The 18,230-nt window shown below is 42.4% G+C and overlaps 1 protein-coding gene across 1 annotated transcript in view; it reads left to right on the forward strand.

The window, feature by feature from the left end:
- The window catches only part of LOC141502480 (vascular endothelial growth factor receptor kdr-like), a 203,848-nt gene that overhangs the window by 129,152 nt on the left and 56,466 nt on the right, over positions 1-18,230 (forward strand). The window contains exon 12 of the mRNA XM_074207234.1: positions 10,662-10,770. Within this exon, the coding sequence (XP_074063335.1) occupies positions 10,662-10,770 (109 nt within the window). The remainder of the gene's footprint in view (positions 1-10,661; positions 10,771-18,230) is intronic.

Consider the following 18,230-nt stretch of genomic DNA (forward strand, 5'->3'; position numbering starts at 1 on the left):
CACACCAGGGTTACTTAGCAGAGTATGTATGCACAGGCTAAGTAGCAGCAAGAAGCCTAGAAACCAGATCTGCCTTAAGATAACGTCCTCTTTCTACTACTGCAACACTGTCTTCTCCCATGCCAAGATAGTTCTGTGATGATTTCAGGAAATGAGTCAAAGAACCTGAATTTCCCCCTTCTTATTCTTCCTCTTCTTCCTCCCCTTCCTCTCTCTCCCTTCTCCTCCCTTGTGCTCCTCCCCCTCCTCCTCTTCCTCCTCCCTTCTCTTCTTCATCATGCATCCTATCAAGTCACCTCTGTATGGTTCCTTTTCCTTTTCTCAGATCTGAAATCTTGGTCAATTTCAACAGGTCCCAGCCCCCAAGGGAGCCCCTGGGTCTCCCTCCCTCCCTCCCACCCACCCGCCCTCAGATGGACTCACTCAGATCTGACCCAGAGGCAACAGCTCTCCACAGGACATGTCCCTTGATGAAAATGTATTCTTATTAAAAAGAAAAGCCGATGAGGCCCAGCTCTGATTTCAGTCTGCATCCCATTGTGTTCTGAGGCAAAGCTGGCAGCCTCCATTTGGAAGCTTCTGGCTTAGCCTTAAGGCCTCTCCTCCTCTTTGAGATGGTATCACTTTCCCCAAGCACCGACGAAACTGTGACCTTCAGACTCTCATGTCCAGCCCGAAATAAATAATCAAGGAAATTGACAATTTTAATCCTTGCATAGCCTGACAAGTCATTCATCTGGCCTTGTCAAGCTGGGTCTGAGAATAATGAAGATGTGAGGGGCTTTTCTGGACCCCCTTATGAACAAGGAGAAGCTAAACTCAGACCCTTTTCCCCTGTTACTGGATACTTATCCCCTCAGGAAAAGGAGATCAATGATTACTCAGCATCCTCCCTGCCCTCTACTTTAGAATTCTGCCTAATTTCCCAAAGACCAACTGACCCAAGTGTCTATGCTAGGATTCAGTTGAACAAGCCTATAAGATGCCTATTCAAAGTGAGGAATTGTGCTATGTCTGGGGAAATGGAGGCAAAAGCAAAACAGTCCCTGCCCTTAAAGAGTTTCTGTTCATTGAAGGGATACAGCACAGACATGGAGAAAATAGAATTCATCCAGAGTAGACAGGAAGTAATTTGGGGGGGAAGTGAGAAATGGAGGCAAGAACCAACAACTTGGGAGGATCAAGAAGGCTTGTAGAGGGAAATGCAATGTAAGATTTTGGGTTTTGTTGTTCAGTCATTTTTCAGTCATGTCCAATACTCCATGACCCCATTTGGAGTATTATTGGTGGAGATGCTGGAGGGCTTAGCCATTTCCTCCTCCAGCTCATTTTCCAGATGAGGAAATGAATGCAAGCATGGTAAAATGACTTGCCCAGGGTGACACAGCTAGCCAGTGTCAAGACTGGATTTGAACTCGGATCTTGCTAACTCCAGACCCAGCACTCTATCCACTGCCCACATTTTGTGTAGGAAAGTAGGTAAGACTCATCTTCCCGATGATGATGATGATGATGATGATGATGATGATGATATTTGTCCTTCATTCTGGAAGAAGATCATACCAACAGGGAGGTATCTGGAGGTATCTAAATTTGAGTGAAGGGGGCCTGTGCTAAGTCACCAGCCTCACTTTTTCCTCCAGAGCCATCTGGGTCCAGTGGCCAGATATGAATCAGGATGACTGGACATGGCCCTTGGTGCTAGGCAGTCAGGGTTAAGTGACTTTTCCAAGGTCACACAGCTAGTAAGTGATAAGTGTCTGAGGCTGGATTTGAACTCCTGTCCTACTGAGTCCAAGACCAGTGCTCCCTGTGCCATCCAGCTACCCTTGTGGTCTTGGACACTTACTAACTCTTATGACCATAGGTAAATCACTTCAACCTATTTGCCTCAGTTTCCCCATCTGTAAATAAGCTAGAGAAGGAAATGGCAAACTCATTCAGTATCTTTGCTAAGAAAACCCCCAATGAGGTCATGAAGAATCAGACAAGACTGAAATGACTAAATAACGTTGTATCTCTAGCACCTGAGGCAGGTAGATTATTACTGAGTACTTGATTACTGATTGATTGACATGTACTAGCTGTGTGACCATAAACACCAAGTGCCTCTGAGCCTCAGTTTCCTGCTCTGTAAAACAAGTCATAAAGTCATAAAATTATAAATTTGAAACTGAAAGGAACCATAAAAGTCATTGAGTTCAATTCTATTCACCTGTAAGATTGGGAAACTGAGGCCCATAAAAGTCAAGGGCCTTGTCTGAGGCCACATATGGAATAAGCGGCAAAGCCAGGATTTAAATCCAGGCCTTCCAGTTCCCAAATCAGAGATCTTTGCATTCAACTGCACTTCCCCCAGTACTTTCCCATCATCCTTATATATGCATGTTTACGGTCACAGTCCAAAATCACCATAAAGTGTTTGGGATGTCTCCTCTCTGTGGCTCTGGTCAAACAGGTAGAAGAGAATGGCAGCTTTGGATTCCCAGGCACATTTCTTCTGCCTCTTCCCAAGCATGGCCCACCCAGGGGTTCCAAGGCAGTGAGTGGGCAGACAAGTGGGAAGGAGTCAGAAGACATCTCTGGGTCAGCTTAGGCACTTCCATGGAGGGCACCAGCTGTGCTTGCTAATGAGGAGGGAAGGAAACTTTGGTGGAGCCCAGCCCTGGGACTGCCTGGCAGGGGTTAGAAGTAGGTGCAGAGAAAAGGCTGCTGGGGCCTGCAAAGGACCGGAGTTCATATTCTGGCTCTGCCACTGAGCTGTGTTACCTTGGGTAACTCATTTCTTTTGGGGCTACAAAAGAAGTTAGACTAGGTGACTTCTAAAGACCTTCCAGTTCTGAATCTGTGATGGAAAAGATATTGGGGAAAGGGAGGGGTTTTTCACTATCGGAAGTTACTTCCTTTCTTCAGGCCCTAGTTTCCCTCTCTGTAGAATGAAAGGAGTGGCCTCAGCAACCTCTGAGATCGATCCCTCCCTCCAGCTCTCAAACCTCTAAACCTACGTTCATTCAACTTGGACTCAGCATCCTGCTCTGTTTCCCAGCTGTGATTCCCATCACACATGTCCTAAAACACCCATTATAGACATCTGGAATGCAGCTTGGCTGCCTTGGTCCATTTTTAACATGTGTGTCTCTTTTCTCAGTATCAAAACATTGGCCAGATAAACATATGGAATTGTCAGGGCAACCAAATTTGCTTGCCTCATTTCTGAGTCATGGTTTTATATTTGCTGATGATCATTATTGATGAGTGACTCACCAGGTCAGTATGGGGAAGAGGTGGTCACTGAGTCAGGGACCTGGAAAGGGTTATTAAGATTTGCCTTCTGGTATGATCTCAGTCTTTTGAGGGAGCCATCTCTAACAGCATGACATAGACCTAAATTGTAGGTCTAATTTTGCCTCTATTTAACCATATTACCTTGGGCAAGTCATTTCCTATCTAACCTACAGCAAAGTGTGAGGTGAATGTCTATGAAGGTTTCATGCAGAAGATCATATCTGAGTTGCATCTTAAAAGAAAGGAGAGGTTCTATGAGAAGAACCCACGGAATTGAGCCTTGAAGGATGCTTCTAGAAGGAGAACTGAGGAAGGACAGCAATAGAGCACCATGTGTGAGGAACAGAGAGAAGATCAGTTTGTTGGGATTGCAGAATGCATGAGGTGGAGATGATATTTGATGAGGGGGCATGATATCCAATGAGGCAGGAAAGATAAGTGGGATGAGGCTGTGAAGGCTTTAAAAGCTGGAGACAATAGGGAGCCACTGAGGCCTCTGGAGTAGGGGAGTAGCATAATCAGATCAATGCTTTAGGAAAATCCTTTAGCAGCTGTGTGGAGGATGGTCTGGAGAGGGAAGAAGCTGGAGGGGAGCCAATTAGGAGGCCATTACAGGAAGCCAGAGAGGTACCTCCTTCTCAGGGTTCTTGTGAAGGTCAAATGAGATGCATACTGTAAAGCCCATTATTATTAACCCTTCTCTGATCTATCCTCCATGCAGATGCCAAATGAACATTCCTAAAATCTAGGATGTCTGTTCATTTCATTCCCTGTGTCCCCTGGTGGAGCCACTGAACTCTCTAGGATGAAATGTTGCTTAGCTCCCACTTATTCCTCCAGACTTATTACACATTGTTCTTCTTAATGTATCTCATAAGCTAACTAAATAGATCAATTTATTACCCATTACCAGAATTCAAACTTCTACCTCCTGACTCCATCCAAACCTTTGCAAAAACTTTGCCTGGAATATACTACCTCCCTATCTCTACTCAGAATTCTAAGCATCCTCTGAGGTCCAACTCAGTTACCTTTTCCCACTCAAAATCCAGGCTCTGTGTTATTTTGGACAAGTTGCTTCTCCCTGAGCCTCAGTTTCCTTTTTTAGACAGACTATTCCCTTCCAACTCAAGAGTGACTATTTGAGTCTTTTCAAAGGAGCTTGTAGTTTAGATAGGAAATGACTTGCCCAAGGTCATATGTGATTCATTTGCAAAGTGCCTAACACTGTTCTTAACATTATTGGGGGATACAGAGAAACAGACCACCTGGTCCCTGATCTTTTGGGACTTATAGTCAGATAGCAGATGCCAAACTTTGGCACATCAAAAGGGCCTAGCAAGTCTACATACTAGCCTGTTTAGGATTTCTGTGTGGAATTAGAGAAAAATTCAGAGAAGAGGCACTTGAGTTGGACCTTTGAGAATGGAAGGCATGCAGCTCTCTGATCTCTTTCAAAAAGACTTTTATTGTTGTTCAGTCATGTCCAGTTCTTTGTGATCCCATTTGGAATTTTCTTGACAAAGATATTGGAGTGATTTGCCTTAGTTTCCTCATCTGTAAAATGATCTGGAGAAGGAAATGGCAGAGTTGGAGCCTTTGTATTGTTGGCATAGTGCCTGGTCCATAGTAAGCACTTAATACGTGCTTTGTGAATTGAATTGCTAACTTGAGATACTTACGTGTTGTCCAGTTGATAGATAGACCAACCATCTCTCTAACTGCTTGACCTTAGATGGGTAATGTCCCTTCTCTGAACCTCAGTTTCCTCCTTTGTATGAAGGAAGTTGTTTCTAAGGCCCCATCCTACTCTGCATCCTATGAAATAAGGTCTTGTTCATCACTAGATAATTAGTGGCAGTAGAGCGTGGAAGAGACTTCAAGGTATCCCAGGATCATTAGACAACCTAGAAGGAACCTTAGAGGCCATCTAGAGGCAAAGAAATGGAGGCCGAGATAGGTCAAGGGACTTATCCAGGGTCACACATCTAGTGTCTGAGGTAGGATTTGAACCGAGATCTTCCCGACTCCAAATGATCCCTCAGGAGAGGCAGGAGAAGTAAAAAGTATTCATTAAGCACCTACTAGGTGCCAGATACCATGTAGAGCACCATAGAAATATGACATCATTTGATATGGATTTTTGGAGGGAGGAAGAGTTTGGTTTTCAATGGAAGGGATTTTAAGATGATTTGGACCAGAGAAAGTTCTTAAGCCTGAAGGGCAGTATGGGAAGAGGAATAAAGGCAGGAATAAAGGATTAAAGGGCAGGAGACAATAAGAGGGAAAGAAAAAATATGTCCATCCATGCACTAAAATGAATATCTTTTTTTCAAAAGATATTCTATTTCCTTATTTTACTTTATTTTATTTTGGGTGGGGGGAGGTTGTGGGACAGTGGGGTTAAGTGATTTACCCAAAGTCACACAGCTAGGTAACAAGTGTCTGAGGCCATATTTGAACGCAGGTCCTCCTGACTGCAGGGCCAGTGCTCTATCCACTGCAGCACCAACTTGCTGCCCCTATTTCTTTAATTTTTTTCAACAAGTAGCAATGAGACATCTGTCATTTTAATGTAGATATAATTATTAGTTTATCAGTCACATTACTGTATGTCCTTTAAGATACATTATACAAGCTCATAAACCAAATTGTTTGTTTCCATGGAGTAGGTGGGTAGTAGAAAAACATGGAATTGTAAAACTTGCAAAAGGATGAATGTTGAAAACTATCTTTGCAAATAATTGGTAAAGAAATAAATTAATAATATTTTTAAAAAGGATACATTAAAAAACATATCCACTGCACATGTGAGGGAGGGGGAAAAAGGTATGGTACCCAACCAAATGTTCACATTTCAGTAATATATCACTCATTCATTTAGTAAAGTTCTAAGAAATATCATATTGACATGAGCTTAAAATATCTATAGGCATTTTCATTGATGCTCATGATATCCTTGGTGGTGTTGTAAATAGCAGAAAAACAGGGGCTGCCAAGGGATCAGCTATGGAGGCAAAAACCCACTTCTTCCCACAGGAACATTCCAAAGAGTAATTGTTCTGATCTCCTTAAAAGCTATAGTGCATCTGGCATCATCATGCCACATAGCTATAATGAATAGATATTCTTCATATTCATCATCCCTTCATATAGAATAATATTCCATCAAAAGATAAAATGCATTCAAAGAATGAAGAAGGCAATACAAAAATACCAACATACCCAGTGATTCTAACTAGATAAAAACAGCTAAATAGTATAATTATAGCTGCCATTTATATGGCACTTCCTTGTGCCAGACATTGTACTGAGTGCTTTTTTTTAACCTTACAACAACCCAGGGAGAGAGGTCTATTATGATCCCCATTTTTCAGATAAGGAAACTGAGGCAGACATAGGTAGAGTGACTTGCCCAGGATCACACAACCAGGACATGCCTGAGGTTGGATTTGAACTCAGGTCTTCCTCAGTATAAGTCTAGTGTGCTGTGGCGCCCTCTAACTGCCCTGCTGTAGCTAGAAAAAAATGAATTGACCTTGAAATAGTGGGGGCATAATTCAAATTGCCCTAATCTATAAACACAATCAAGAAATACTGAATGCTTTGCATATAATTGGAAAAATAAAATAAACTTTGAAAAAAATGCTGAATGAAGGCTGTTGACCCTCTCTTTAGCATTAGATAAAAAAGTAAGGCATACTATCTAGACAGCTTCTGAGCATCTGTGGAAACATCTGCTCCTCTTATGTAATCACTTCTGTTATGTTAACAGCCCATGGTTCCTTGTGCATAGATTCCATATTCTGGGATCTCTGACCTAGGAGTGGGAGGGGAATGTTGCTCTTTGGGGAACAGACAGGGAAGGGAGGAGACAGAAGTAGTAGGTGCCAGCCTCTACCTAGAGGATATGGCCATATTCTAGGTCACCAGTGCAGGGAAAGGCCATGCCCAAGAAAGGTGGCCCTTGTGCTGGTTCAGGACTTCGCATCTCATGGATTTAATGATGGATGCAAGAAACTAAAATATTCTCTTTGAAGGTTTTGTTCTTTCCATTCACAAAAAAGGTTTATTTTTTAATCAGCCCAATTATGTCTGACTTGCCTGAATCCCCCATTCATCTTGTTTTGGAGAGGATTTAAAGAATCACAAAATATTAGAGCCAAGGGTGGGGTTTGGAACACAGGTTATCAGAATATGGGAACCTTACAACAGACAATGCCAGAGCTAGGATGGGGTCTTAGAACAGAGAATATCAGGGTTGGCAGAGTTTAGAACATGAGATATGGGGGGAAGTTATTAAGCATTCATTAAGTGCCTACTGTATACCAGATATGTTGCAAATATTTTCTCAGTTGATCCTCATTTATAATCTAGGAAAAGTAAGTGCCATTATGATCAACATTTTATAGTTGAGGAAACAGGCAGACAGAGGTGAAGTGACTGGTTCAGGATAATACAGCTAGTAAATATCTGAGACTGAATTTGAACTCAGGCCTTCCTAAATTCAGGTGCAGTGTTCTATCCACTGGTGGGTACTTAGCACATGGTATACCAGGGAAGACTGGGACCTTAGCAGTAAGAATTCATTCCCAACATTTTTGGTCCCAAGTTTTTTTTTTTCATTCTACCAATTAGAATCTTAGATCTGGAAGGCATCTTGACTTAGAACACTGAACTTAAAGCGCCCAAGCTAGAAGATCCCCTCAGATCAAGTGGTGCCCTTTAGTTTTGATAGATGTGGAAACTGAGGTCCCTGGTCACAGAGATAGTAATTAACAGAGCTAGGACTTACTCAGGCCCTCTGACTGTACCTTCAAGGCTAGTTTTAACCCTCATATATAAATATACATATATACAAATATAAAAATACTTTTAGGTAGATTGTAAGAAGGATGGTTGGACAGACCCAAACTGTGGTATCACCTATCTCATGGTGTACTCCTTCTCTCCCTCTCTTTGTCTCTATTCTTTCTCACCCTCCCTTCCTCCCTCCCTTCTTATCTGTCTCCTCTCTCTCTCTTTTCCCCCTCCCTCTCTGTGTCTCTATCTCCTCTCTTTGTCTCTTTCTGTGTGATTGTTTTTCTCTGTCTCTCTGTATCTCCCTGTCTTTCTCTGTTTTTGTTTCTCTGTCTCTGTCTGTCTCTCTGTCTTTCTCTGTGTTTGTGTGTGTATCTCAGTCTCTCTCACTGTCAAATGCTTTGCTTAAGGCCCAGCATGCTGTTGGTATCCCCTGGAGCCGCCAGTCTCGGAAATGAAGTTGGTCTACCATGACCTGTTCGTGTCTGAGCTTAGTAATCACGGCTTTCCTTTCAAGATGCTCACAGACCATCCCTTTTAATAAAGCAGTCTGGTCTGTTGCCAACTCATCAACTCACAGTTCGAAGAATTCACCCTGTTCCTTCTCCAAACATTTTTCAGGAGTTCTGATGGCTTGATTGAGTCACTCAACAATTGTCTCTGACCATTATTTTGAAGTATTCTGGGGCACTGTTTGGGTCAGTTGGTGGTATATCTGCTGTTATCTGGATGTTAGAACTGAACGAGGACCCAGAACATAGGATGGGGGACAACCATGCTGAATGGGGCACTAGAACATAGTATAGAAGATATTAGAACTGGAAGAGACCTTAGAATAAAGAGCATTAAATGTAAAAGCTAAAGGGAATAGAAAGATTATGTAATGAGGTTTAATTACTTCATTTAACAAAAGGAGAAAGTGAGACCCAAGAGGAAAGTCCTGAATTTGGAGTCCCAGGACCTGTGTTCAAATTCTGCCTTTTCACTAATTACCTGTGTTACTGGGCAAATCACTCCCTTCATTGAGCCTCAGTTTCTTTTTCTGTAAAATGAGAATGTTGGACTTGATAGCCAGGTCCAGTTCTAGGAGATTCATAAGTGGTAGAACTAATGTTCAAACTTGGGTCTTCTAACTCCAAGTTGAATGTTCTTTCCATTAGACTACTTCCAGAATACTTTCTGAGTCTTCTTCCCTTCCAACCCTGCTAGTCACTTAGCCCTTTGTGGCAGCCATGTCCTGACCCCAAAGGGTATGTGACTGGACAATTAAAGGGTGAGAAGAAGGGTTGCAATAGCCTCCCTATAATAACCAATTGTAGGACTTGTCTTTAAAACACCCACATATCATTGTGAATATCCCCCAGCCCATATATTCACTGCCTCCCCTCCCCCCCAAGATCACTTCCTGAATGCCATAGGGGCCCCTCAACAGAGCTCTCGAGTAGTCACCAGTGAGTACCAGCCCTGCCTCAGCCCCTTTTCATTTTGGGTAGATCCAGGTAAGTCTCATCAGTTGAACAGACCTGTGTGGGCTGTGATCACCAAAGATCACATCACATTATCTTTCTCCCCAAACCCATTCCTATTCCAGACTTCTAAAATTCTATTGGGTATTCTGCTGTTTTTCTAGGTCCCCAAGTTCACAGCTTCCATGTCATCCTGAATTCCACTCTTTCTTTCAACTCCATATCTGATCTGTTGTCAAGGTTTATTGATTTTTCCTTTTTGACATCTCTCCAATATGCTCCTTTTTTTCCCCTGACACTGTCCCTACCCAGGGACAGATCTTCATCACCTAACACATTGAAATAGCCTGCTGGGGTGGGGGGGAGGGAAGTTGGCCTCCTTCAAGTCACTCCCCACTCCAGTTCATCCTCCAAAATTGCCAGAATGGTTTATCCAAAGCCCCTCTATGGAATGACTCCCTACTGCCTCAGGATCCAATTATATTTTATCTTTATCTTGACCTTTAACAATGCTTTCTTGTCTAATTTTAGTATGTCCACGATGGTTAGAATTGTAGTGCATATATAATTTATAAGTAAATATATATGCTAGGGAGATGTGCTAAAATGTGTTAAAAAATGTTTTAATAATGAAGCAAATGATTAAAAATGTCTGGAGAACACTGGAAAAGGTGGGCAATTTTAAACTAGACTTCTGAGGACTTGCCAAATAGTAGGTGCTTAATAGATGTTTGCTTGATGATTGACAGTAGCTCTGTTAACAAGCTTTTGAGGAATTATGGAAATTATGCTTCCCCCCCCCCCCATTGTTCAGCCAGAAATGCTCTCTCATGAGAACTCTCGATGAGTCGCTACAATTCAGAGTACTGTGTGAGGGGCTTACCTCTATCACTCTGTAAGCTTTTTGAGGGCAGATATCAGGTCCCCTCCTCATCAACAGCAGCAGGCACAAAACCATGTTGAGTAAGTGAATGGTGGATATCAGGTCTCTAACCCATCTCCTGAAGCCCATTATTGGCAACCAGCCCCATCCCAAAAGGTTGTCTTTCCCATGACCTGTGGTCAAAGCCATGGTCCTAACTGCAGTATGCCATCTCTCTTTTTCCTCAGACCCTGAGTACACTCACCATCACGTCTAGCACAAACTCTGGCATTTACTTCTGCACGGCTTACAACAAGGTTGGCAAAGACGAGAGAGTCATGAAGGTCTACATCTCAGGTAAATCAAGAGTGGAACTTGGGTGGGGGGAACAAGGGCTGCCACCTATGCAGCAGGATTGCATGCTATGCCATCTGAAATTGTACCACCAAGAGAATGACAGAGGCTACAGATTTCAGAGCTGGATGGGAGGGACCCCAGAGGACATTCTATCAGCCTAGCAAGGTTGTGATTTGTTCAAGGTCCCACAACAAGGAGAAACATGAGAACAGATCCTAGTGTCAGACCTGTGTCCTTCAAATTATATTCTAATTATAAAATGTTTTGCCTCTTATGGAGCAGTCGATTAAAGGCATTTCATTCCCAAAATAGAAATGTGGTCCAGTGAGCCATGATCAGCCATAAGCACCTTTGTCAGGACTGGCTTTTTAAGAATATGTATAGGAGCAGCTAGGTGGCGTAGTAGATAGAGAACTGGCCTTGGAGTCAGGAGTACCTGAGTTCAAATCCAGCTTCAGACACTTAACAATTACCGAGCTGTGTGGTCTTGGGCAAGCCACTTAACTCCATTGCCTTGCAAAAAACTAAAAAAAAAAAAAAAAAAAAAAAAAAAAAAAAAAAAAAAAAAAGAATATGTATAGCTAGCTCCTCAAAGTGTGAACAAGGCTTTTAACAGACAATCTGCTTTTTCTCCTTATGATGACCCTGGGAGGGAGGGAGGATGGGTAACCTAATATACAGTCCTTTCCAGCTCTGACATTCTCTGTTCTGCTGTATGTCTTTTCAATTCACATTCTATGATGTTCTTCCAGATCTGACATTTCCTGTTCTCAGGTCCTTCCCAACTCTGTCATTCTCTGTTCTGCTGTATGTCTTTTAGCTTCAATATTTGATGACGCTCTGATCAATCCTCTCTTGGCCTATAAACATTTTTAGAGAGTGGAAAAAAAACTATGTAGGAAATCCAATGGTTAAATAATACGGAGGGGGGGGGCAAACTGCTTGTCATGGTGAGACCAAAATGACAGTCACCTTGCAAAGGGCCCAGGTAAGGCCAGGTGATAATTGTGGGACCTTGGAAATTTTAGGCTTGGCCGAATATCTCCTGCCACCTGGAGGAGGACAGTCTGTTTTAGGATTGTTTGGCTGGGGCCCAATGATCATTTCCTAGAACAAAGAGTTCCATGCTGCAGGAGGAGAGTTATATGCCTCTCACATCTAATCAATTACCAAAGAAATCATGCCTGAGTAATCTATTCGAATTAGTCAAGAGTAAATAAATGTAGAGATAAGGAAGAACTGGTAGATGTGGTTTATTTGAGAGGGCAGGTATGTGCCAGAAAGCCTTTGGCAAGGGTTTATACCAAATGCTATTTTAAAAAGTGGATTCACTAGGAAATTGAAGGAATGTTTTGTTATGGACAGGGAGCTGGCCTAAAGAAAGAGACAAAAGGAAGGGATAAACAGATTCTTCTTTCCATTGAGAAGTATAAATAGTAGAATCCCTCAGAGATCAGGATAGGACTGGTCTTACTTAACATTTTTCTAAATGATGCCAATGAAAGAATGAAGAGTGACATTCCCAAGCCTGCCAATGACTGACTCATTGCTAAGTCCTTCCAGGGAGGAAGATGCCATCCACCACTCTCAGAGCTCCCAGGGCCATGGGAGAGACCTCAGAGGGCGAGCTTGTCTATAAGGAGAGAGGAAATATTCTGAGGCTACAAGTCCAAGGAATTGGGGAAACCCCATTGGCTCTAATGGTTAAAAGGTGCCATCCTCACTCCAGGCCCTAGGAGGCAGGAACTATACATATGAATACCTCCAGAGGAAGAGAGGGAGGGTCAGAGAGGAGCATCGGATGCAAAATGTGGTGCTAAAAAAGCCCTCAGAGGCCATCTAAGCCAACCCCCTCATTTTTTGCAGACAAGAAAACTGAGACCTAGGGAATAAAGAGAAATAAAGGAGAAGGGAGAGATTTGAGAGATTTTGTGAGGGTGGGCTTGACTGGATAGGGTGACAGATTGGTTGTGAGAAATGAGGGAGAGGGAAGAGTTGATGGTCATACCAACATACGAACCACTGGAGGATGGTGATGAGTGGCTAGGTTTGGAAGGAGAGGGGCATAAGGAGGAGTGTCACACTTACAGAATCAAGGGGAAGTTATAGCTACAGACCTCTTGACTAAACAATGTTCACATAGGTGAGAGATGGTGGACATGAATTGGTCCAGTGTTTCTCTTCTCTTCTCTTCTCCCTGGAGACATCCAATGTCCTCATGCATCTTCTGAATTGGTTCCAAAAAGTTCTCTCTAACTCAGGTGACTTGTTGAGATCTTCTGGTGAATAAATTGCTTAACACTTTACTCAGATCAAAACACATGTTTTCATCACAAGAAAGTGAGATTCTGGAGCTTATTACAATTTCCATTTTGCCTTACTCACTGTCATATTGATATACATGCTTCACTTCAACACAATAAGCTTCCTAAGTGTTTTACTATATGAGTAGACTCCACTGAGAATTATCACATTAACTTAAACTTGTAGTATATACATTTCTTAACCTTTTCCTCTCATTACAATAATGACTCAAACATCCTTAACCAAAATGGATTATTTTCTTTCCCAAAATATTCCCAGATATGCCATAGATTTTCCTTTTTCTGACATACTTATCTGACTCACAGTCCTTTCCTTAAACTACACCTTGAAATTGTAATTATCCTAAAAATTTGCTTTTCTTCTTCTTACCTATATATCTCCTCTAACATAAAAGTTAAGGAAACTTAATTCCTATCTTAACATGTACCTGATAGCAGATGTCAGAGCCACACACCTAACCTATCTGGCTATTAAATCCACTTTACCTAAAACTTCTTTAAAAGATTTGCTTATCATTTTACTATAAAGATCTAGGACATCAACAGAAAATTCGTTTATGTATATAATTATTGAATGTCAGTGTCCAGGCAGAGGTTATGTGGGCAGTCAAATGTCTTAGGCCAGATTTATTCTGGATGAGACATTATTCATATGTCTCTTTGGGGAAATCAAGTCAAAGGGGTCCAGCCTCAGGCCATACTGAGAAGCTGCCTCTTCAACTATACATCCCTGTCACCTGACATTTTCAGCCCATTGGCTTCCTTGGCTCTAAGAAGAACACATTGACCCAGCAACATTTCCTTTATTCTGACCATTCTGGTATCTGACATAAAAAAGAGAAAATTGATTAAAAGTTCCATGATCTAAGATAGTTGTTTTACCTAATTAGAACTTCCAGTGAGTCCAATTCACTGAATTCCAATTATAGACTTAATGGGTCCCAATTAATGAATCCCCTACATAAACCTCTGAGTGTCCTTCCTGGGTCCTTGCTGAACCAGTTTTATTCTGTGACTGGCCCCACAGACCTCATCTCCTACCTCTTACTTGAGGCTTTTGATCTCCAGACCGACATCTCTTTTTCTGAAACCATATCTACTCTATCTCTACATAAAGGTGGCATATCAGATTCCCCATAATTTTTGATATTTTCCTTATTACCCCTTCAAAGCAATCACATGTTAATTCCAGACTTTAACATTAAAGTATTCAAATAGCTTTTATGTTCACAAGAGATAATATAATCTCTCTGCAGTTACAAAAGAATATTACATAACTGATAAACACATCTTACTCATTAATAAGTTACCTTACAGTGAGACCCCACAGTTGCTATTTGTTCAGTCATCCATCAGAGGCCCCCACATCAGTTGTACCCAGATTCTCCAAGAATCTAAACTGATAATAGGATACACTTATAACCCCAATGCAATTCTTACTTATGCCATGGTTATCTGATGACAGAGGACCAAATCATTAGATGAAACCTCAGTTCATTTAGTTTGTGATCAACTATACAACTAAACTTCCCAACAGTTTCGTTTGATAAAAACTGTAACTACCTTGTACAGAGAATCTAGCACTCACATTCCAAAAACTCCATCCAAAATAAAAATACAATTGTTATTATTAGGCTTAACATTAAAAGGAATTAGAGCTTTTCCCCAAAAGAAATCAGTAAATATCCCTGATAACAAAATTATGTATTTTTCTTCTTAGTAACACAATATTACTTTCCTGTAACCCAAAGGTGTTACAATAGTTTAAAAATCTCAAACCACTTTAACAATCTAGATTTATTCCTCCCCATCTGTACAAATTTTGTCAAAATGTAACAGTACTAATTCCCCCTCTTTTAAAACCCTCAGAGAGTTTCCCAAAACTCCAGTTCAGAAATGGGTTAACCTTAAAAACGAGTTAGTCAGCACTTTAAGACCATGTGACCAGAGCAGAGACATTGACTAAACATGATTTCCTTTCAATAAATCCATCCATCTCCCAATTTTATGTTTTCTTCCTTTCCCAAACACATATCCCACCTGTGGTGGGGTCTCTTTCCTTTTAAGGCTTAAGCACTTGAAGTCTCCTGTGTCCCCTTCTCCATGGGCATGGCACTCCTCAGCTGAACTCAGTTTAGAGTTCAAGTTTTAACAAGATGCCATCATCTTGGGATCAAGATCACCAGGTGTCCATCTCACCACCCCCTCCCCCAACCCATGGAGAAAACATGGAGTCTTTCCCAGCCACTCATAAGGATAAGAAATCTTCCCTCCTATAACTTCTCAATCTTTCCCTTAAAAGTTCATTCTCTCTAAAACTCTCCCAAATCACAGCTTTTGTCTTTAAGAGTCTCCCCCTCCTCTCTCCAGTTCTTCTACCAGCTACTACTACTACTACTACTGCTGCCATCTCCGTGAGGGAGGGGCTGATCTCCACCAGGGAGACACTGTGAACTTCAGATTTTCCTTCCTCTCCCCCTCCTCCTGAAACTCCTGGGCTCAAGTCCCAGATCCCCCACAGTTTAAAACTTAAGCTCAGCACCCAGACCCAGAAATAACTAATCCAAACCACATACACAAGACAGGATACCCCCACAGAAACATTCAAACTCACTCATACATCAGATTGGATCCAAACAGCTTCCTTCCGGCTTCCTTGGCTTCTGGCTACTGACCATCAGGCTCCCTTGCCCCCCATGTCCACTGCCAACCTTCCCCTTGGTGGGCTTTAAGATTTTGAGGAAATTCTTGGAGAGGGCCCCCATATCCCCCTCCCTCCCTTTGGGATAGATCTGCCTGGAGGACTTCTCAGCCAGCCAGAGAGGCTCTGGCCACCACCCTACCACTCTGGAGATACCCCAGGCATTTTAATCACTGTCAGCTCCAAAACCAGACCAATCTTCCCAGTAATCTCTGAGATAGTTCCCCAGCAAAGAACACCAAGAAAGTGGGTTTGAACTCAAGCTTTTTGCCCTCATGATTTTCTTGTGTTCTTTTGGGTAAATACTGGGAAAAGAGATTTAAATTAATATCCCAGAACGAGTGCCCAAATTGCTCATGAATACTTAGTCCAGAGTGATTAAAAAGGTTTTTTATTAAGAAGTCTCAATAAATGGCACACCTCTCTCGAACTGGTTGAGGGGTGAGGAATCCCAGAAATGTTAAGTCTTTTGCTCACTTTGAAAAGCTTTGTTCTTGCCTCCCTCCTGGCAATCATAGGCTGAGGTCACAATCTAATTGATACATTAGTGCTGATACATTTACCCCGCCCTGCTCATTATACTAATGAACAAGAACAGTACCTCCTTGAGCAGGTGCAAAGGAGAAGGTCAGGACCCTAGGTTAATTTAGAAATAGGTGGGGCATACTCAGGCCTGATCACAGTTTTTGATCAGATTGTGGCTACCTGCCCTTAGGCAAAAATATAGGCAGAGCCGGCTTTGTAATGTAAACTAACAATTTTCCCTTCACATTCTTGTGGAACCCAAACACCCACATATGCCTCACAGGGCTACAAAGAGAAAATTGTCCTTGTCCTTGTGAAGCTTACATCTGCTGGAACAAGTGATCACATGGTCCACCACAATTACATGATTGGTGTTATTGCACATTGAGTGATCCACTGGTCTATCATAGGTGGTTGTCATATGGAAAGAAAATAGAAAATGGCCCAAATACAGCAGAACATGGTGAACCTTAAGTTATCATTTGCAAAAAGACTCGTTCTCATTTTGTTGTTTCTTTTTTTATGGGGGGAGGAGAAAAGTAGGAACAGGGGCCAATTGAATCTGATATTCCAGTATTAGTGTGGGGACTCCCAGTGTGGGATCTCCTTCCATCAATAGAGAGCAGTACCTCATCTACTGGGAAGCACTGAGAAATCTCCAGACTCAGGCCAGCACTGTACCATATCACTCCCCTTCTTCTTGGGTATCATTATAAAAGTAGCATAGAAAATAGAGGCTGGTTTTGATCAAGAAAATTTGGATTCAGATCCAATTCTGTCACGTTCTAAAGGTCAGAAAATAAGTTGCTCCTTTCCCTAGGCCCTCAGTTACATTATGTGGAAACTGAGAACGTTGGATTAGATGATCCCCTAAAATCCCCCCTGGCTCTAAATCCTAAAATCCTATAATTCCTACTAAAGCTTGTGCTCCTTTTTCTGTGTATGCCTGAGAAGGAGATGTTATACCCCAGGACTAGACATCAGTGACTTGGCTTATCACAAAATTAATCATCACAGGCCCTGGTGAGTGATATTTTCTGGTCTATAAAAGACATTTTTCCAAAAGGAATATTGGGAAAGCCTCTATGGTTGTACAATCCCACCCCCTGGCCCCTGGAGTGCTACCCCCCCCAGGTGCCTGCTGCCTGTACCCCCCCAGCTAGGGTCATTAGGATCCAGATGTTACAACATCTGGGACTAGGTACAGATCTTGAGAGTTTGAGACACTTCATTTTGCACTTGAGGAAACAGGCCCAAGAAGTTGGCTGACTTATCCAAGGTCACATGAGTCACTTTGGAGAGATGTACAAGGATGGAGTTCCAGTATCCCAGTACTCACAGGTGCCCTTGGGACCTATCTGGAACTCATGGCTCTAGCTTGTAGCTGGGTGTACAATGCCCTTTACATACCTTAGGTCACTTGATCTTCCCAGTCAACCTATGAGGTAAGCAGAGGAGGGAATTTTATTCCCATTTGATAGATGAGGAAACTGAGGTCTATTCCAGCTCAATCCTCGGGGTCCAGCCTCACAATCAAGCTCTACCTTAATCCAGTACTGAATTTCTTTCTTGGAATCCAGTGACCACCTTTTTCTGATCTCCTCAGAGTCTCATCACACACTTGGAACAGAGCAGTTGTGTGGAGGAGGTGGTTGTGAGACTAGACCAAGACTGGGCCTCCATGGCCCTGTACAAAGAGATAGGGCTCAGAAAGGACAGGAAGAGGGTGAGGGTGAGGTGGAGGGAAGGCTATGAGTATCTCCAAGGGGCTACTGAGTCTTGGAGAGGTGGTGGCATATGTGGATCCTTTTCTCACCTCTTATTCTCCTCCACCTGCTGCCTTGCACTTCCAGGTTGAGGGGGAGAGTCCTCAGGACTGTCTAGAAACAGAGGCCTATCAACGTGACTAG

The sequence above is a fragment of the Macrotis lagotis genome, chromosome X (assembly GCF_037893015.1).
Source record: "Macrotis lagotis isolate mMagLag1 chromosome X, bilby.v1.9.chrom.fasta, whole genome shotgun sequence".
NCBI lineage: Eukaryota > Metazoa > Chordata > Mammalia > Peramelemorphia > Peramelidae > Macrotis > Macrotis lagotis.